Raw genomic sequence first — 22,194 nt, forward strand, 5'->3', positions numbered from 1 at the left:
AATTAAAAACAGACTCCATAGTCTTCTCTACTAATGAAGGCTCTACATTCTGAATTCTGCCATTAATGATTTCCAATTTGCCTAAGGCTAGGGACATATGAAAGTGCAAAAGGGCAGGGGAGAAGTCAGAGATAATGTTAAGTCACTGTACAAGATCTCCCTGATCAGTCCATTTGCACAATTGCACCTTTCAGTCTGTCATACATACAAGTTAAATATAAATATTACACTATAACATACCTGAAAAAAAAAAACACATTAAAAAAGGAATACAAATTCACACTATTAAATAAAGGAGGACATGTTTCATTCTTGAAAGGATATCAACCACAATTGTGAAAAACTGAGCTAGAGAGTAACTAGAATTGAAAGCCACAGTACAGAACAAATTTCACGTTCAACTACAGCTTATGCACAGCATATTTTCTGTACAGTTTGTGATGAACACTACAAAAAGCCAAGTACTGAGGACTGGATTCAGCCATGGGACCTCCAGTTTTACATGGAATACAAACCACAGGTACGCGAGTATCCCATTCGAACTGTGACCGTCTTGGTGAGAAGCCATGACAAAGCTATTTGGCTATCATGCCCCCAGGCATGATCAGTGTATTAATTACGACGGTCAGGGTGACTTCAAGCACAAAATGTGTAGATGTGCACTCCTACAGTCCCAGTGTGCAATCTAAGTGATGATACCAGTAAGTGTGTGTCTTATATTATCATTATTCCATTTTTCAGATGTAACAATTTCAGTTATCTTACATGCTTTAAGTTTCCTCATGTGTTTCCATTGTTTCTACTACTTAAGGCAACTATGCTAAGTGCATACTCTTGGGTCCCTTTACATTACAGATGTATAATTATAGAACAATTTCACAATATTAAGATTTCAGCGCTTGAAAAAATATATTAAATATAATAATGTTTGGTCTCAAAAAATAATACTTCATATGAAAGAGATTCATACAGCTAAATAATCTTAAAACCTGAAAACAATGGAGGACCCTCGTCTTTAGTTCCCCATCACAGGAGCCGTTGAGACAGTGCTGTGTGGAGTAGTGGGTCTGGAGCCCGCCAATGAGTGTGTAGTAGAAGCATTTAGGGATGCCAGAGTTCCCATCTGGAAAGAAAGGCAAACAAGAGTCAATTCCAAACAATTGCAATTGTAATATTTCTAAATATTTTTTTGAATATTTCATATTAGAAAGATACAACACATCAGAGATCATTCACACTGAGAGACACAAGGTCCATAAGTATAGTGACCTTAGTCTCTAAAAACAGCAACAATAACCTTCACCTAAAAAAGCCATAATTACAGGATTAGTAGATTAGTATTATTATTCTTCCTGGCCTTTTCTCTAATTTCTTGGGGTGGGCACTAGATGTGGATTAAGCCCAATTTGATCCTTTCCTGACGCCAGCCCTGTGTGTGGGGAGGGAGAGGATGTATTCAGTATTGGATGTTTCTGTGGTGGTTAGTACAGTGATGTGTTGTAAGCAAATGAAGCTGTGTAGTAAGAGGAACACTAATGCCCAGCCCCCGAACCAGAGAAATTAACCAGACATGACCAAAATTCCAGTCCTACTGGAAAATGAACCTAGTGCCATCTGGACCAATGGCCAGTATGCTGACTCTTCAGCCAAGGAGACAGATGAGATTAGTAGATCAGTGAAGAGGTTATATTCTTCTGAAACTCTACAGTAGATATGATGTAATATTCTGTGAGTATACAGTACACTCATGTAACTTAAAAAACCTTTCAGTCTGTCATACATACAAGTTAAACATAAATATTACACTATAACATACCTGAAAAAAAAAACACATTAAAAAAGGAATACAAATTCACACTATTAAATAAAGGAGGACATGTTTCATTCTTGAAAGGATATCATCAGATTGTATCAAATCACACTCAAATATTTAGAATATTTATGTTTATTTCTGTTTCTGTTTAACACTTAGGGACTTGAAATCTGGAACTTATCTTAATGATGTCTTCCTTTGTCTCTATTCCAGCATTTACTGCAAAGTTTTTGGAAAACCGTTGCTCAGTCCTTGGTGTGGTTCCAAATGGTTGCAGTCCATTGACCTACTTTCATCACGTTATGCCCCTTTCCTTGGCTACGTCAATGACACACACTGTCTTTATTTTTAATGCTTCCTTCAATATTACCGTTATTATTATTTCCTCGTATTTCAATTATTTTTGTAAACTATGCAAGGGTTCTTAATGAGCATCTAATGGGCTGCCTAATATACTGGTAATATTTGTTATTTTATTATTGCTTATTTGACTCTTTTGGAACAGTACATTTGAGTTCATTTAGATTAATATACCATTATCATCATTTGAATTGTTTTTGAAAATTATTTAGGGATAGTCTAACAAGCTTTTTTAATGGGTTGGTAAAGTTTCCTTTAATTTTCCATTATGTAATTTACATTTACATGAACAGCTTTCATGGAACTATATTTGTAGTTTTTATTATTATTATTAACATATATTCTAACAAGCTTTCTAATGGTTTGTTTAGTTTTCCTTTAATTTTTGTCATGTAATTTATGTTTACATGAATGGCTTTTGTGGAGCTATATTGATAGTCTTTATTATTATTATTATTATTATTATTATTATTATTATTATTATTATTATTATTAAGGATAGTCTAATGAGCTTTTTAATGGACTGTTTAGTTTTCCTTTAATTTTCCATTATGTAATTTACGTTTACGGTAACAGCTACCGTGAATATATTCGTAGTTTTTATTATCATCATCTTTTTTTCCCTTGTTTAATAATGTGTTCTTTACAGGTATGTTGTAGACTTATAGTGTAACATTTATATTTAACTTGTGTGCTTGACAGACTGAAAAGCTTACAAGTTACATTTAACTGAGTCATCATTGGAAAGTATGGCTTCCTTCTTAACGAAACATACTCTCATGAGCAATTAAATTAGATACGAGGACGGTTTGAAAAGTTCTCGGAATCACCACTAAATGTCAGTGCTAGAGCAACGAGGTTCCCGCGCAATAATCACACATCCTTTGTGAGTGAACACATGGCACGTCAGTGCTCTAGCTGCAGGAGTGTGGTAGTGACGACTCTTTGTTGTTGTTCCCGCATCGTGATTTGTGACAATGGAAAAAAGTGAGATTTGAGCAGTGATTACATACTTTGTAAAGAAAGGTATGAAAGCAAAGGAAATTCATGCCGACTTTCAGAACACACTGGGGGACTCTGCTTCTTCATTTTCAACTGTTGCCAAGTGGACCAGCGAGTTTAAATTTGGTCGGGAGAGCTTGGATGATGATCCGCGTAGTGGACGGCCAAAAAGTGTTACAACCCCAGAATTTATCGCAAAAGTGCATAAAATGGTCATGGAGGATCGTCGACAAAGTGCGGGAGATTGCTGAAGCTGCAGGGATGTCTTCTGAATGGGTATATTATATTTTAACTGAAGAATTGGGTATGAAAAATTATCCGCAAGATGGGTGCCGCGGCTCTTGACATTGGACAATAAACGCACCAGATTGGAAATGTCCGAACAAAGTCTGGCCCGTTTTCAGCGCAACCAACAAGATTTTTTGCGCCGGTTTGTGACTATAGATGAAACTTGGGTCCACTACTATACCCCAAGAACAAAACAGCAGTCAAAGCAGCGGAAACATGCTGATTCACCACCACCAAAGAAAGCAAAGGCAGTGCATTCGGCCGAAAAGGTCATGGCCTCAGTTTTCTGGGATGCAAAAGGCATTCTGCTGATAGATTATCTTCCTACTGGCCAAACATTATGGGGCAATACTATGCAAACCTCCTAGACCAACTACAGGAAAAGATATGCGAAACAAGGCCTGGTTTGGCAAGGAAAAAGGTCATCTTTCATCAGGACAACGCTCCGTCGCACACAAGTGTTATTGCCATGGCAAAACTTCATGAACTGGGGTACAAATTGTTGCCACATCCACCTTATTCACCTGATTTGGCACCAGCAGACTCTCATCTATTCCACAAGCTGAAAATTTTCCTCGGTGGACGGAGATTTGCTACAAGGGAAGAACTGACAGCCGAATTGGAGAAGTATTTTGCAGGCCTGGAGGAATCTCATTTTCGAGATGGGATCAAGGCATTGGAACATCGCTGGACCAAATGCATTAGTCTACAGGGAGACTATGTTGAAAAATAAAAGCAATTCCACCGAGGTAAGATACTTAATTCTAGTACATTCTGAGAACTTTTCAAACCACCTACGTATAGCAGCCATAGTGGGGAAATGGTACTGTACTCAGCCCGTTGAATTTAATAAGAGCGTGGCATGTCACAGTGGGGACATCAGACCGTGTACGTGCTTTATGAGTAATAGATGACTGCAGGATGGGTAAGACACAAGATGTCAGCTCATTTGATCGCTGCCAGATTGCCGGTGCCAGGGGTATCAACAACTTCATTTCCAAAGTCGTTCAGGCACTGGGCTTCCCAGGGCCACTGTAACAAGAGTGTACCGCGAGTATGTAGATTCGGGCAAACCCACTACCGCCACGGTCAACTGTCATGGTGTACAATATATTGATGACAGGGGTTGCTGTCAGCTAGCTTGGATCGTAAAAGTCAATAGACTGGCCACACGGCAACAGATTACTTGTCAATTCAATGCTGGACGACGACACGTAAGCAGCCATACCAGCCAGAACCATCTCCTCGCCATGGAGTAAAGAGGGTGTGTGTGCTCAAAACCCATCACAAGGTATGACGACAGACGTGGGTAACGGAATACCACCATTGGACGGGCGCTCGAAGCATAAAAAAAGGTCACCTGGTCATACGAGTCACGTACCAGTTGGTACAACGCCCTGCAAGCAACCTGTACCTACAACAAAACAATGCTCCAGCCCATCGCTCTTGAATTATGGCTGACTGATTCGACAAGCACTTCAAGAATGTGAAGATGCCTGCCTGGCTCCTCAAGGAGCCCCGATATGAATCCAACTCAGCACATTTGGGATGCTGTCGAGAGGGATATACGTACCATGGACCCTGCTCCTACAAATCTTCATACCGGGTGAGTTGGCCGTGCGGTTAGGAGCGCGCAGCTGTGAGCTCGCATCCAGGAGATAGTGGGTTCGAACCTCACTGTCGGCAGCCCTGAAGATGGTTTTCCATGATTTCCCATTTTCACGTCAAGCAAAGCTGCCTCCTTCCCATTCCTAGCCCTTTCCTGTCCCATCGTCGCCACTAAGACCTATCTGTGTTGGTGCGACGTAAAGCAAATAGCAAAACAAAAAAAAATCTTCATGGATTATGGGAGTATGGCTCCCTAACGCTTCCGGTGTCTTGTTGGGTCCGTACCACACCAAATCGCTACAGTCATATAGGTGAAAGGGAGTGCTATATGTTACTAGGCAGGTATCTCTAATTTAATGGCTCATGAGTGTAATTTATACATTAGTTCATTTACCTAGGGTCATTAACCAAGCCCAATAGGTGAGTCATTCCATGTCAATTCAATAGTAGACCACCACCTCCTCCTCCTATCACAAGAAATAATACATTTGTGTCTTTAAGGGCCATTTTCTCCAAATCGAGTTAAACCTGGTATAAATTAAACCTGTTTAACTTAAATACCTAGTTTAAATCTGCATCCATTTTCTCCACCAATTTCTGACATTTGTTTCGTTTAAACGACAGATCACCAGTTTAAACTAATGATGTCAAATCTGCACTAGCGGTGGCTGCACTGAAAGAATAGTCGAAGGCATGATCGATTGGAATTGGCTAATCAGAGCCAAGTAATTCAACGACCGACATTTTTGTATTAATACTGTATCAGTTGTTTGTGGCGAATTAATGCTATCATACACAGTGAATTACAGAAGTAGTTCTGCGGGATATTAGTTTTACTGATAAATAAATTGTTTACATTTGTGCGAAGTGCTGTGTGGTATAATTTTACCCATTGTTGTCTACAATTTCTTTGAAATAACTTTTATTTCTTATTTTTCTCTAACATGCTTTACCACAAACAAGCACTGTGGTCCTCGTGTTTTTTTATGTCCATATCTTACGGAACACAAGGAAATAATGAAATATAAAAATCCTGGTCTTTTAGCAATATTTCTTTCCTCAAAAAAATCAAAATTTATGTGAATTTCAAGTAAACAAATTTCAAGCATGCTCGGGATCTCCTATTCAAATCCATCACCCTCGTCCGGGATCAATCTCACAAACATCGGATCCAGCAGACAGACCACTAAGAATGTGTTATCTGGAGATGTATTACTTAATTCCATACTTGTTTTCCATAACCTAGTTTGTCGTATATAGTACTGTATGCATAATATTGAAAGTTAGGAATGTCAATGTTCCATATTGAACTGGGATTACAATGAATTAAATATATATTTTAGATCCACCTTTTCAATACAATAATAGTTTTTGATCTGAATTATATCACAGGTCGTTCACCAAAGAATGGTACTAGTTCCGACACTAATTCTGTGTCATCATCAGCTAATGATGTGAAGGTGTAAATTACAAATAGCCAAAATCAATATAAAACACATGACAAGAACTATACAATAATGACTGATAAGTTAAAAATAAACTTAAAAATATGGCACAAAGACTTATAATGTAAATATGGTGCAATAGACCAGGGCGCAAAATTCTATAAAATCTTGAGTGAAGAACAAGGTACAAGGTGTACACTTATGTACATGTGATTGGTAATCCTGCTTAAAGGATACAAGTCTTTAAAATGTTTTTATCTTGTGCCTTGTTAAGAGGGAAGCGTAAAACATATCATCTATGTGAAGAATATATCACGTTTTGTAAAAGTTGTGGTATTCAACAGTGTTGTTAAAGTCTAAAATCACTCGGTTCCAGAGGAAACGACGTGATCATGTGAAGATCTTACTTTACAAGAGCCATGGTGGAGTCCCAGTTCGATATGGAACAAGAAAGGCCTAATAAGAAACGAAAGCCAAATTAGGTACGATAGATTAAATGCAAGGAAAGAAAAGAAAGGAAGTTATCAAACTCACCTTGTGCAGCATGTTGGGGTAGTTGATGAGTAGAGTGGGACTGGACTTCTGGAAGTCTGTGAGAGTGGAAGGAGAAACAGCAGAAAGGAGAGAGATTAGGGAGGGAAGCAGCAGCAGGGGAGTGGGATTACGGCGGAACAGAGGGGTGGGGTAGTGGGGATAACTGACGTGGATGGGTACTGCGCATAACGTGAAAAATCGAGCTCATGTTTGGAGATCTAACACTTTTAAAAAGATTGATGAGAAAATCAAAAAGATTATTAGGCTTCTCCAAAATTTCATTTAGATTAAAATTGGGGTTAAAGTACTGATCGAGATGAATAAAGCAATTTTTGATTGTTAAAGAGAGGCCCCTTATTAGCTGTTTTAAGGATTTCTAAGTCATGTTCTATGTCAGTAAAGTTGTGATTAGAGTCACTTTTGACCTACCGCCGAAAACCGATTATATTTTGAGGCGTTAAATGTTCCAATATCTGATCGTAAAACTGCGCCCAGTCTGTCCCGCTTACGAAGAATTGCAGTCATTGCACTTGAATCTGTAGACTCCAGATTTTGAAATAATTAATGGAATTATTTACCGAGAGGGAATTGTGTACAACTTCTGAATTCTTGTTGCTGGTTCTGAAGGTTATTTTTACGTTACGCTTTCTGAAAACATTAGTAATTTTGTAAACATCTTCCTTAAAAGTAAAAGTGGAAAAAGTAGCGGCTTTGGATTTTTCTTTAGTAAGTGTGGTCTTCAGGTGGTGTCCAAATTTATCGATTATCTGTTCAATGAAGGCTTTATTATAACCACTGAATTTAGCAACTGCATGTATAGTATTAAGTTCGTTACTCAAGTCTTTCTTTGACATAGGTAAAGGCGCGATAAACTAAACCATTGTAGGTTGCACGTTTGTGTGCTTGTGGATGTGTGGAGTCCTGACGGATAGTAGTACTGTAACTGTTTGTGTAGGTTTCCCAAAAATTTTGTAAGATAAGAAGAAAGGAATTAATAATACAACCTCCACCCTTCAGGCTCTTAATAACATCGATCCCCATATTAAGTTCACTCTCGAGTCCGAAACGGATAGTGTAATCAATTTTTTAGATTTGACCATTCAAAGACAACCTTCCTTCTTATCTTAAGTAGTTCACTGTGTGGAGCACCCATGTGAATTGACTGTGTTGGCCAGAAACCTTGTGTTTGTATCCAACTGCATGAGGCGGCTGAGTATGCGAGGCGAAGGTGAAAGATGGGTTGTCAATCATGATTAATGCCTTCCAGGTAATATCTGAGAGCAAGACTATCTACGGTGAGAACAAATACTTTGTAAATCAACAGCAATTAGTGGAGTGTAGGCATTCATGATCGTGTGTGCGCACGTATGCACTAATTGGGTCATCCTGATATGAATTAGATCGATAAAACAGACAAGGTTTTATTTATAACAGTCTGTTTCCTCAGTTATTACTAATTCTAAATAATGTTAAATAACAAATCTTAACACAGTGTCCCACCCCATTTTTCACTCAGGCTTTTTTAGAGCGATTTCAAATCATTTTGAATAAGACTTTCGTGAACAAATTCAAACACCATTACCATATTCTGAAAGAATGAGGATCAATGGTGTTTTAGGAGGTAGGAATTGTCAACACCAATATTTATATTTTCTAAATATATTTGAAAAAAATGTCAAACACTGATTAGAAAAAAAATATGCATTTTAAGAGTGATCGGAATAATAGATCATTTCTTCTACAGCATATATAATTTGAACAATTTTTGGTATTTGTGGCACATTTATGAATAAATACATAATATGAATAACATGAAAACACATAGAAAATAGTTACTTCCACTTCTATCAAGATGGCACAAGGATGTCTTGCCACATGATACCATGTCCTATATACTGTATTGTAATAATTCTGTAACTACAGTAGTTAACAAACGGTGACACAAATCAACGTCAAGTAGAAAAGACCAATGAACGTATCTAATATAACCCAAACAAGAGTTCTGGTGGTACACGCAAACTTACAATACAGGAAACATTTCTCTGATCTACTCGGGCACAGAGTGCACAAGCATTTTACATGGCCGGAGTCAGAATCAGTGTTGGGTTTAAAATAAAAATACTGCTGTTTCAAACACTTTTTGTCTTATGTATAATTTTTGTTCAGATTCGAAATAATAATAAGAAGAAAAAGGATTAAGTTTATTGAGTTACCCTAACACACTAGCTGCGTAATTTCTACATTAATGTGAACATACTTAAATTAGTATTCATAATTTATAAAACTCTAAAAGACATTTATCTCAAATCAGACATCAGATTTGTTGTCACTCGAATAAATTTTTTTTTTTTGCTATGGGCTTTACGTCGCACCGACACAGATAGGTCTTATGGCGACGATGGGATACGGAAGGCCTAGGAGTGGGAAGGAAGCGGCCGTGGCCTTAATTAAGGTACAGCCCCAGCATTTGCCTGGTGTGAAAATGGGAAACCACGGAAAACCATCTTCAGGGCTGCCGATAGTGGGATTCGAACCTACTATCTCCCGGATGCAAGCTCACAACCGCGCGCCTCTACGCGCACGGCCAACTCGCCCGGTGAATAAAATTTTAAAATCCAAAGACAGACTAGAGTTTTACAGGAAGAACAAAACCATTATAGCATGTTTTCTGAGTTGTTGCTGGTGTACATAGTTTTTACTTCAGTTGTAACTGAATACAAGCAATAAGCATAAAAGATGTTCACAAGTGTACGAATAATTTTTGTGCTGCTTTGATTTGAGCTCTGTGTAGATGAAAAATAATTCTTTAGTAGTCACCTTAACATCAGGAGGCACAGGACATTAGACTGAATCGTCTCATACTCTTCCTCTCATTCCGATTAAAGTGGTAAGTTATTCTGCAATCAACATCCGCAGGTAGTCAGAAAACAAAATAGTTTATCTCATAATATCCCCTTCTTTTAATAGTCGTTTCATCTACATTTTTTCTGCATTTCCTTCTCTTTTTTTGGTATTTCATTCTTGGTTTACAACTGACGAATCCACTCTCACAGAGAAACCATGGAATAACAGAAGATTGTACTCATAGCATCACCATTACCCATCATGTTGTTTTTCGTACCAGTATATGTAAACAAATTGGTGTCAACCTGGTTATTTTTATTAAATGTTTCTATAAACAGGATGTCACTTACACAGAATTCCACAACTTCAAAGTTACGATAAAAATATTCTTGAAATGCATTTCCTTCAATTTACATACCTGTTTATGTAAATACTAGCAGAACTAGCCAGTTGTTTAATATGTCAATGATTTAAATCTCAGTAGTTGACGTGCTTGGTCTCAAGACAATGGCTGGCAATGTCATTTTGTTCTTGGAATTACTTCAATACCAAATGACATAAAAGATTCTTAGTTTTAATAATAATAATAATAATAATAATAATAATAATAATAATAATAATAATAATTCCCACGCGAACCATGTGACCTTGCCGCGGCGCGCAGGCTTGTGCGCCCCAGTGAAGCAGGTAGCCGAGCCGCAGGTGCAACCATATCAGAAGAGTATTAACATAAAGAAATAAAGAAATGAACTGGATTAAAGCCACTATATATATATATTTATTAATAATAAAGCCAAGCTTTCGGCCAAATTGCATTGCCCTTCATCAGGGCGTGTGAAGTTTTGCCTCCGACAGTGAGCAAAGAAATTATCTGAAGGAACACGGAAGTCATGCCCGTACTCAAGGATCGTGGCGCTGTGCTGTGGTGGTTGGGAGGGAAGTTACTGATGCACCGCCCTCTGTCGACAGTTTCGAGTGCGTCCCGCTGTGCCATGGTGGTGTTATGCATGTATTTCTGCAGTACAGGTCTCCATGTATTTGATAACTTGAAGCCGTCTTCCCTGTTGATGTTATTTGGGCGCAGCTCTATCTCTATGGCTTCCCTCACAAGACGAGCATAGAAGTCTTTTACAGGCGCGATGACCTTCGCCTGGTCAAAGAGGATTTCATGGTCTGTACTGTAGAAATGTTCTGCTATGGCGCACTGGCTTATAGCGTTCTCCGTGGAGGATGAAAGAGTGACATTCTTTACCGATCTGATGTGCTCTTTCACCCTGGTGCTAACAAGCCTTTTTGTCATGCCAACATATGAACAACCACAACCACATGGAATTTCATATACGCCCGGTGTTTCAAGACGTGGCTTCTCTTTTACTGGTCAAAACAGGGATTTGAGCTTCCGGTCTGCGGTGAAAACTGGAATTATATTGTACTTCTTAAGAATGCGCCCTATTCTGTCAGTTATACCTGCCACGTAAGGAAGGAATACTTTTTTCTTTTTGCTGTAGTCCTGGTTGGTGCTATTCAAGTTAGGCTCCTTGATCTTCACAGCTCGTGTTATGTCTCCAGATGTATAGCCGTTTTTCTTCATGGATGTTGTCAGTTCTCTCATTGCACTCGAGCAGTTATCATCGTCTGCAACAATATAATTCCAGTTTTCACCGCAGACCGGAAGCTCAAATCCCTGTTTCGACCAGTAAAAGAGAAGCCACGTCTTGAAACACCGGGCGTATATGAAATTCCATGTGGTTGTGGTTGTTCATATGTTGGCATGACAAAAAGGCTTGTTAGCACCAGGGTGAAAGAGCACATCAGATCGGTAAAGAATGTCACTCTTTCATCCTCCACGGAGAACGCTATAAGCCAGTGCGCCATAGCAGAACATTTCTACAGTACAGACCATGAAATCCTCTTTGACCAGGCGAAGGTCATCGCGCCTGTAAAAGACTTCTATGCTCGTCTTGTGAGGGAAGCCATAGAGATAGAGCTGCGCCCAAATAACATCAACAGGGAAGACGGCTTCAAGTTATCAAATACATGGAGACCTGTACTGCAGAAATACATGCATAACACCACCATGGCACAGCGGGACGCACTCGAAACTGTCGACAGAGGGCGGTGCATCAGTAACTTCCCTCCCAACCACCACAGCACAGCGCCACGATCCTTGAGTACGGGCATGACTTCCGTGTTCCTTCAGATAATTTCTTTGCTCACTGTCGGAGGCAAAACTTCACATGCCCTGATGAAGGCCAATGCAATTTGGCCGAAAGCTTGGCTTTATTATTAATAAATATATATATAGTGGCTTTAATCCAGTTCATTTCTTTATTTCTTTATGTTAATACAATGAGCCACAAAAACATGCGTTCATTAATTATATCAGAAGAGTATCTGTCGAGAGACCAGACTAACGAATGGTTCACTGAATGGGGGGGTAGCAGCCTTTTGGAAGTTACAAGGACTGCAGTCTAGATGATTGACTAATATGGCTCTGTAATAATACTTAATGTGGCTTAACAGAGTTGAAAATGCTACACAGCTAAAAGCAAAGGGTAACTACAGCCAAAACTAACTCCCAAAGGCATTCAGCTCCCTCTGTATGAATGATGTACTGATGATGGCTTCCTCCCCGGTAAAATATTACATTACATTATCATTATAGACTGTTATGCCTTTCAGCATTCAGTCTGCAAGCCTCTGTGAATTTACTAAACGTCGCCAGAATCCTCGATTTGCAACTAGTGTTGTGGCCTCATTTAGTTCTATACCTCATATCTTTAAATCGTTAGAAACCGAGTCTAACCATCGTCGTCTTGGTCTCCCTCTACTTCTCTTACCCTCCATAGCAGAGTCCATTATTCTCCTAGGTAACCTATCCTCCTCCATTCGCCTCATATGACCCCACCACCGAAGCCAGTTTATGCGTACAGCTTCATCCATCGAGTTCATTCCTAAATTAGCCTTTATCTCCTCCTACCGAGTACCCTCCTGCCATTGTTCCCACCTGTTTGTACCAGCAATCATTCTCGCTACTTTCATGTCTGTTACTTCTAACTTATGAATAAGATATCCTGAGTCCACCCAGCTTTCGCTCCCGTAAAGCAAAGTTGGTCTGAAAACAGACCGATGTAAAGATAGTTTCGTCTGGGAGCTGACTTCCTTCTTACAGAATACTGCTGATCGCAACTGCGAGCTCACTGCATTAGCTTTACTACACCTTGATTCAATTTCACTTACTATATTACCATCCTGGGAGAACACACAACCTAAATACTTGAAATTATCGACCTGTTCTAGCTTTGTATCACCAATCTGACATTCAATTCTGTTGAATTTCTTACCTACCGACATCAATTTAGTCTTCGAGAGGCTAATTTTCATAACACACTCATTGCACCTATTTTCAAGTTCCAAGATATTAGACTGCAGGCTTTCGGCACAGTCTGCCATTAAGACCAAGTCGTCAGCATAGGCCAGACTGCTTACTACATTTCCACCTAACTGAATCCCTCCCTGCCATTTTATACCTTTCAGCAGATGATCCATGTAAGCTACGAACAGCAAAGGTGAAAGATTACAGCCTTGTCTAACTCCTGTAAGTACCCTGAACCAAGAACTCATTCTACCATCAATTCTCACTGAAGCCCAATTGTCAACATAAATGCCTTTGATTGATTTTAATAATCTACCTTTAATTCCATAGCCCCCCAGTATAGCGAACATCTTTTCCCTCAGTACCCTGTCATATGCTTTCTCTAGATCTACGAAACATAAACCCAACTGCCTATTCCTCTCGTAGCAATTTTTAATTACCTGGCACATACTGAAAATCTGATCCTGACAGCCTCTCTGTGGTCTGAAACCACACTGGTTTTCATCCAACTTCCTCTGAACGACTGACCGCACCCTCCCTTCCAAGATGCCAGTGAATACTTGGCCTGGTATACTAATCAATGAGATACCTCTATAGTTGTTGCAATCCTTCCTGTTCCCTTGCTTATAGATAGGTGCAATTACTGCTTTTGCCCAAACTGAAGGTACCTTACCAACACTCCATGATAATTTTACTACTCTATGAAGCCATTTCATCCCTGCATTCCCACTATACTTCACCATTTCAGGTCTAATTTCATCTATTCCTGCTGCTTTATGACAACAGAGTTTATTTACCATCCTTTCCATTTCCTCAAGCATAATTTTTCCTCCTCCCCGCGAGCTTGGCTGTTCGCAACACCACCAGGAAGATTTCCTTTTACGCTGAGAAGATGTTCAAAATATTCCTTCCACCTCTCCAGTGATTCCCTGGGATCTATTATGAGTTCACCTGAATTACTCAAAACACTGTTCATTTCATTTTTCCCTCCCTTCCTAAGATTCTTTATTACTGTCCAGAAAGGTTTCCCTGTTGCTTGACCTAGCCTTTCCAGGTTATTACTAAAATCTTCCCACGATTTCATTTTGGATTCAACAACTATTTGTTTCGCTCGTTTCTTTCATCTACGTACAAATCCCTGTCTGCCTCAGCCCTTGTTTGGAGCCATTTCTGATAAGCCTTCTTTTTACGTTTACACTGCTCTCACTTCAACATTCCACCAAGATGTTCGCCTTTTCCCATCTTTACACACAGTTGTTCCTAGGCATTCCCTTGCTGTTTCTACTACAGCATCCCTGTATGCCACCCATTCACTTTCTACATCCTGAACCTGCTTACTGTCTACTGTTCAAAACTTCTCACTAATCATATCCATGTACTTCTGTCTAATTTCCTCGTCCTGGAGATTTCCTACCCTTATTCGTTTGCAGACAGATTTCACTTTCTCTACCCTAGGCATAGAGAAACTTAGTTCACTACAGATCAGATAGTGGTCTGTATCATCGAAAAATCTCCGGAAAAATATTCCAAAGGTAAAATAATTCCTCATTCGGATCTCCAGGTGGGGACTACATGAGAGGAGGAAATCATCAGGAAGATGGATACCGACATTCTGCATGTCAGAGCATGGAATGCTAGAAGTTTAAATCATCGTGGTAGGTTAGAGAATCTGAAAAGGGAGATGGATAGACTAAAGTTAGATGTAGCTGGTATAACTGAAGTATGTTGGGAAGAAGAGCAGGATTTTTGGTCAGGCAACTACAGAATTATCAACACAAAATCAAACAGAGGAAATGCAGTTGATTTAATAATGAATAAGAAAATAGGGTAGTGGGTAAGCTACTACGAAAGGATTATTGTTGTCATGACAGACACTAAGCTATGCTTACTAGTTCAACAGAAGATGAAAAAATCAAAAGAATATAACTGAAATGAAATGTCATATGGCTTTTAGTGCCGGGAGTGTTTGAGGACATGTTCGGCTCACCAAGTGCAGGTCTTTTTTTATTTGACACCCGTAGGCGACCTGAACGTCATGATGAGGATGAAATGATGATGAAAACGACACATACACCCAGCCCCTGTACCAGAGAAATTAACCAATGACGGTTAAAATTCCCGACCCTGCCGGGAATTGAACCCGGGGCCTCTGTGACCAAAGACCAGCACGCTAACCATTTAGCCATGGAAATGGACAAGAATATAACTTATATGAAGAGATGGAAGATTTAATACAATATGTAAAAGGTGATGAGAATCTAATTCTGATGGGAGAATGGAATGCAGTGGTAGGCAAAGGATGAGAGGGCAATACAGTAGGAGAATTTGGATGGGAAAGAAGAAACTGGCTAGTTCAATTCTGCATTGATTACGATTTAGGCCTTGCTAATACTTGGGTCAAACACCACAAACGATGGCTTGGATTTACTCGAAGGCATCAAATAGACTTCATTATGATAAGGCAGAGATTCAGAAAAAAGGTGTTGGATTCCAAGACTTTCCCAGGAGCAGACATGGACTCTGACCACAACTTGTTGGTCATGAAATGCCATCTGAAGTTGAAGAAAATGAAGAAATGCAGATGGGATATCGACAAGTTGAAAAGAAAAAGTGCGAGGAATTGTTCAAGGAACATATTGCACAAGGACTAAATGAAAAGGCTGAAGAAGTCAGTAGGGCTGCTAAAGAAAGGTCAGGAAGAAAGGAAATATCAACGGAATCAATGGATAACTCAGGAGATACTAGACCTGACTGACGAACGACATAAGTACAAGAATGAAAAAAAAAAAGAAAAATGAGGAGGGCACAAACGAATACAGGTGATTAAAGAATGAAGTAGACAAAAAGTGAAGGAGAGCTAAGGAAGATGATGCTTGTTGTTTTAAGGGGCCTAACATCGAAAGTCATCGGCCCCTAGCTAAGGAAGAAAGGCTGAAAGAGAAGTGCAAGGATGTGGAAGGTTGCATGGTCCTAGCTGCGTACAGAAAAATCAAGGAAACCTTTGGAGAAAGGAAAACTAGATGTATGATTATTACAAGCTCAGATGGAAAACCACTTCTAGGAAAAGACAAGGCAAAAAGATGGCAGGAACATATTCACCAGTTGTATCAAGGTATAGAAGCAGATGATGTGGTTCTGGAACAAGAAGAGGCTGTTGATGCTTACGAAATGGGAGACCCAATTTTGGCGTCAGAATTCGACAGAGCTTTGTGAGACCTAAATAGGAACAAGGCACCAGGAACTGATGATGTACCCTCAGAATTACTGAGTGCCTTAGGAGAAACTGACATGGTGAGGTTATTCCACTTAGTATGTAAGATGTATGATACAGGAGAAGTGCCAACCGATTTTGGGCAGAATGTTGTTATACCTATTCCCAAGAAAGCCGGTGCTGACTAGTGTGAAAACTACCGCACCATTAGTTTAGAATCTCACGCCTGCAAAATTTCAACCCATATTATTTACAGAAGAATGGGAAGGCAAATTAAAACCGAGTTGGGACTTCAGAAGAAATCTAGAAAAATGTGAAGCAATCTTAACTTTATGTCTGAGCTTAGAGGACCGAATTAGGAAAGTCAAGCCCATGTACATGGCATTCGTAGATCTAGAAAAAGGCATTCGATAATGTTGATTGGACCAAGTTATTTGAGATTTTGAAGATGATCGGGATCAGACACCAAGAAAGAAGGATTATCTACAATCTGTCCTCGAGCTAGAGGAATTAACAAATGCAGTTAAAATCTCCAGCCCGGCCGAAAATCAAACCTAAGGCGACTGCCCTAAATGCAGATCGGTGAATAATTTATTTTATTGAATAATTTTACATGTATTGGTCTTCAACCAGTCTAAAATATGTTAAAAAAAAAGATCAAACGAAACAAACAACCTTTAATTTATAAACCGTATTTACTGACATAACTCTTGCCCTGGCTTATTTCACACACCCCACTTTCTCAAGGATGAAAAGGGGGAAAAATTATTCCTGGAGTATTTCACGCTTCCTATCTATATACAGTAGAACCTCAATAATTCGAAATCGGTTAATTCAAAATACCGCCTAATTAGAAGAAGCTCTCATTCCCGGAAACATGATGTACGGTTTTACCTGCTATTTAAATTGTTTAATTTGAAATACGGATAATTCGTAATTCGAAGAACGTCGATCCCATTACTGAAATTCACATGTTTAATTCAAAACAGCCTTTACATTTTAAAAATAGTATTTTACAGAGTAAATTCAAAATTTATCCGCGCCATCATAGAATCCGTCTTCTGGAACGTGCAGGGGTAGCTTTCTGCGCTTTCACTCACTTTGGTGTGTCTACAGTGTGCTTCATATATGCTAAGTTTGAGTGAAATCATAATTCTGTTGTATTCAGTGTTTTAAGGAACACCTCAATTACACGTAGCAGGCAGTGTGCGGAGAAGCAGAATCCAAGAACACTGGCAATGCTGACAGTTGGCAACAAAAAAAAGCATGCCTCATATAATCAATTCGTACGCACCGAACAATATTACCAATGCTGATGAAACTGCATTGTTTTTATTTTAACGTCGAGCCAAAACGGACTTGTGGTTTTAAAGGAGAGAAGTGCCAGCTGGGAAATTATACAAGGAGGGGTCATTGTACCATGTTGCAATGCTCACAGAAGTGAGAGAATTCCTCCCCTCGTCATAGAAAAGTTTGATAAGCCACGATGTTTTAAGGGCATCTGGTACTTTCCGTGCAAGTACAAGGCATCTAAAAAATGCAAACAGTACAGTATTCCAAGAGATAAAGCATATGCACAGGGGCACCAGCATAATTTGTCCTCCTCTTTCAATAGTGTGTTTCTTTCCTTTCGTTGCATGAGGTTATGTTTGCCAGTGATTTATCCAAGTGTATTATTTGAATAATGTAAATGCACCTTGTTGGATACATTCTGGAAATAGTTTACTCCAAGGTATTTGAAAGGTTCAAACTGTGAATCAAGGTGATTGCATGCATTAATGGGTCTTAGAATACTTTGTGACGTGGCAAGGGTTGGCATTTCTAAATTACAAGAGAAGTGCAATAGCGGAAAATAGTACAAGGATAGAGTCACTGTACTGTGTTGTAATGCAGACAGAAGCGAGAGACTTTCTCCCCTCGTCATAGGGAAGTTCGCCATGATGTTTTAAGGGCATCTGGTACTTTCCGTGCAAGTACAGGATGTCTAAAATGAATACAGTACAGTAATAAGGGCAGCAGGTACTTTCCGTGCAAGTACAGGGTATCTAAAATGCATACAGTACAGTAATTCAATGAATAAAGCACCTGTACAGGGGAGCCAGCATAGATTTCTCTTCTTTGAATCATGTTTTTTTTCCCCTTTCGTTGCGTGAAGTTATGTTTATCAGTGAGTTATCCAAGTGCATTATTTGAATACTGTAAAGGCACCTTGTTGGATATGTTTTGGAAATAGTTATTTTTCCATGGCATTTGAAAGGTTTAAACTGTGAATCGAGGTTAATTGCATGAAGTAACTGAGTGTTAAATATTTTGTGACACAGCAAGGGTTGGCATTTCTGAATTACGACTTGGCGGTTAATTCAAAATCACATAATTCGAAGTCCGATTTTTGCATCCCAACGACTTTCAAAAGCATAATTGGTACCAGTTATAGATTTCTATGCCACCTTTAATCCATTTGCATTCTATTTAAATACCGTCGTAGAAGTTCACTGAGAAAACACATTTAAATCCCGCACTACAGCAGTCGTCTGCATAGTATTACTTAAAAAATCATACAAAACTAACCAGTAAAGATTCATTTCTGAAAATTTGCTTGCATATTAACGACGGAATAAGCTTACCAATGCCGCTTTTCTAGTACATCTGCTGAGTGTGTACACCTCAAAACATTATTCTTCTAAGTGAAGTGCTACACCACCTTTTGCACTGCCAGCAAATTTCACTTCTCTTACCCCGGCTGTAGCACACAACACGCCTTTCCGTGACTTTTGTTTTCTTCTCTGTTGAGAGAATATGCATGGGAAAGTGGGCCCATGATTTAGCTGGTAATCTGGTAGGGATGGTGCTCGCTGAAGGTCGACCTCGAACAGAGTACTCCGGCAACTGAACAGTTTCATGTAGCTGCTTTGCAATGCTAGTTCTGAAGTCAGTGTAGCTCGTCTTTCTGTTAGCAGTGATATTGTGATACACAGTGAAGGAATTGAAAATGCATATGTCTAGGAGGTAAAAGAATATTTTTCTATATCCTTTTACTGTGCGTGACATGACAGGGAACACAGAGCTGTCACCTGATCCTGAAGGTCAACCCCACCCATTCCCTTCTGGTATTCAAGGCCACACTTGGGCTTTATCACTTCCTCCCTAGGCGTTTGTCCTCTCTTTCGTCTGAGTCTGCCTGTCCCTGTCATGTCAGCTGATTTGTGTTTAGTGGTGAGAAAGCAAACATCCTTGTTATCTTTCCACTTCACACATATACTGTTGGCAGCCCATATCTCTTACTCTCCACGTTTGAGTTTAGTTTTATTGATATTGCGAGGTATCTCTTTTCGGTTCTGTCTAACAGAAGAGTTAAACTAATGTGTTATTAAGGTCCATTCTATTGTAATCGCAGTTCAATACGGATCTATCATAATGAAACTTCTGTCTAACAGTTCCAATTTCATTTGTCTTCTTGTCATGCAGCCTTTTGAATAAATCTGGGGAGGAATACCAGTTAGCTAAAAACAATGTATGCACTCGGCCTAACAATGGTTCACACATATTGAGCACAACGTTTGTACTTGCTGGCAGACTTGGATCCGTTACATCATCAACTACATAAATTTTGAAGGCTAAACAGTAGCCAGAACTAGATTCGCAAATTTTGTAAATTTTTATTCCAAACCTTGAACGTTCAGACCTATTGCGCTGGACATATGATAGACAGCCTCTGAACTTCATTAGACTTTCATCTAGAGCAATGTCTTGTGAAGGTAAATATAATTCAGAAAATTTGGAACAGAAATGTTGTATTATAGGTCTAATCTTTCTGAGTTTGTCACTACTATCAACTCGTTCACTGTCAACAAAATGTAACAATCGTGAAATTATAATGAATCTTCGCCTGCTCATGGCTTCACAAATAATGGGAGTGTCTATACACCTGTTTTTACTCCAGTATAACTGAATTCTTGATTTTCGCACTTGTGACATTCGTATAACTAACGCAAAATATGCCCCAATTTTGTTGGGTGTAGTTTCAAACCATTTGTCATCATCTTTCACTTTATTTCTGTCAGGATTGCTCAACTCTCTTGCTGCATAAGCATTTGTCTCGTCAGATATTTTGTCAAACAAAGGGTTCATGTATTCACAAAAAACTGCAAGTTCTAATAGTGGCTACGTATCAAACTCTTTTAATAAGTTATCACTAACCCCGCTGTATTCACTAAACGTATGTACAACAGGGATATTGTCACTTTTTGTCCAGTTCCAGTCATTCAAGTTAGTCTGCGCCGAGGTACGAACTCGTTTCAAAAGACTTGGCCCACCGTCGTCATTTGTATCACTTTCCGTGGTGTCATCACCACTATTACACACATCACTCGAACTGATACCTTCAGGGTCTATATCATCGTCACAAACATCACTGTCTCTATAATCACTCTCTAAAACACTATCTATTAGCTTTCGTATTCCATCTTCATCTTCATCAACACCAACACATCTACTCGACGCCACAATTGCAACTGATGTGAGCAAAAAAATATGAACGAAGATTCTTTTATCTCTTGTTCCAGAAGTGTGTGATAACCTGGAGCATGGGAAATAACCGAAGCCTCATGTCCAAACTTCAGCTCAGAAGTTATACAAGTGGCATCTGCGAGTTAGTAACTGAACTACAGGTATTGATATACAGCAGTGCATCGCCGCGATCTGAGCTTGTCATTGGATTCATATGCCACGAATAACTTTTGCAAGCTAGGGTCGTCAAATTATGTGATTGGGTTAAAAGTAAAATACAGTAAACCTCACACGGTCATGACTTTTGTACTTTCTTAAAGAAAAATATGTTTCTGTCAACGAAGTTATTGTCTCATCGCCATGATGACATTAATACACAGCTATATATATCGGCAGGATTTGGAACTACGTACATTCTGACTTCTGTTGCCTTCCAACTGGTACCAGATATTACTTATAAGAATAATGCAACGTTAACCATCGTAAGGTTTAGTGAAAAGTGCTATCTTTCAGTAAAATAAATCTATCATTCTTTCCATTTTGGGGTATGGAAACACATTAACTCCATCGATAAGCAGGAAACCGAACAGTTTGTCTGTGGTTGTGGTCGTTAAAGTGTTAAATTTATGGTGTTACACCATGGTTATCTGGTTCAAATCCCACTGGTTGAAATTTCTTTTTACCATCAGAATGTTAGCCAGAAGGGAGGTGGTGGTATACTATTTCTAAGCAGTAGATTGCGTGCCAAAAGCCTGGATTATATTCCAAACCTCTCTACAGTCCTCATATGGAGTGAGGAGATCTCTCTTGTCTATTTATATATATATATAATACTTAATTCTGTTCATCATTCACAGCAATACTGAGACAATGAGAATGATTCAACAGTTGAAACTGGTACCAGTTATAGATTTCTATGTCTTCTTTACAAGAAAAATACAATGAACCTCTCATGACCACGACTTTTGTACTTTTTTAAAGAAAAATTGGTTTCTGTCAGCAAAGTTATTCTTGCATTGCCATGACGAAGTTGGTACACAGCTATAAATATCGGCATGTTGTTGAACTGCGTCAGGCTTTCCACATATACATTGAGAAAACAATAACATTTGACAGACTTACACTGGTACAAGGTATGGGTTACAAGAACAATACAAGAATGACCATAATTCTTGAACTATTTAGTGAAAAATACTCTCTTTCAGTG

At 39.1% G+C, this 22,194-nt stretch overlaps 1 protein-coding gene across 1 annotated transcript in view; it reads right to left on the reverse strand.

The window, feature by feature from the left end:
• Nucleotides 1-331: 331 nt before the first annotated feature.
• The window catches only part of pasi2 (Protein), an 87,377-nt gene continuing 65,514 nt past the window's right edge, over nucleotides 332-22,194 (reverse strand). The window contains exon 6 of the mRNA XM_067135118.2: nucleotides 332-1,123. Within this exon, the coding sequence (XP_066991219.1) occupies nucleotides 1,016-1,123 (108 nt within the window). The 3' untranslated portion in view covers nucleotides 332-1,015. The remainder of the gene's footprint in view (nucleotides 1,124-22,194) is intronic.

Source organism: Anabrus simplex, chromosome 1 (assembly GCF_040414725.1).
Source record: "Anabrus simplex isolate iqAnaSimp1 chromosome 1, ASM4041472v1, whole genome shotgun sequence".
Classification (NCBI taxonomy): domain Eukaryota; kingdom Metazoa; phylum Arthropoda; class Insecta; order Orthoptera; family Tettigoniidae; genus Anabrus; species Anabrus simplex.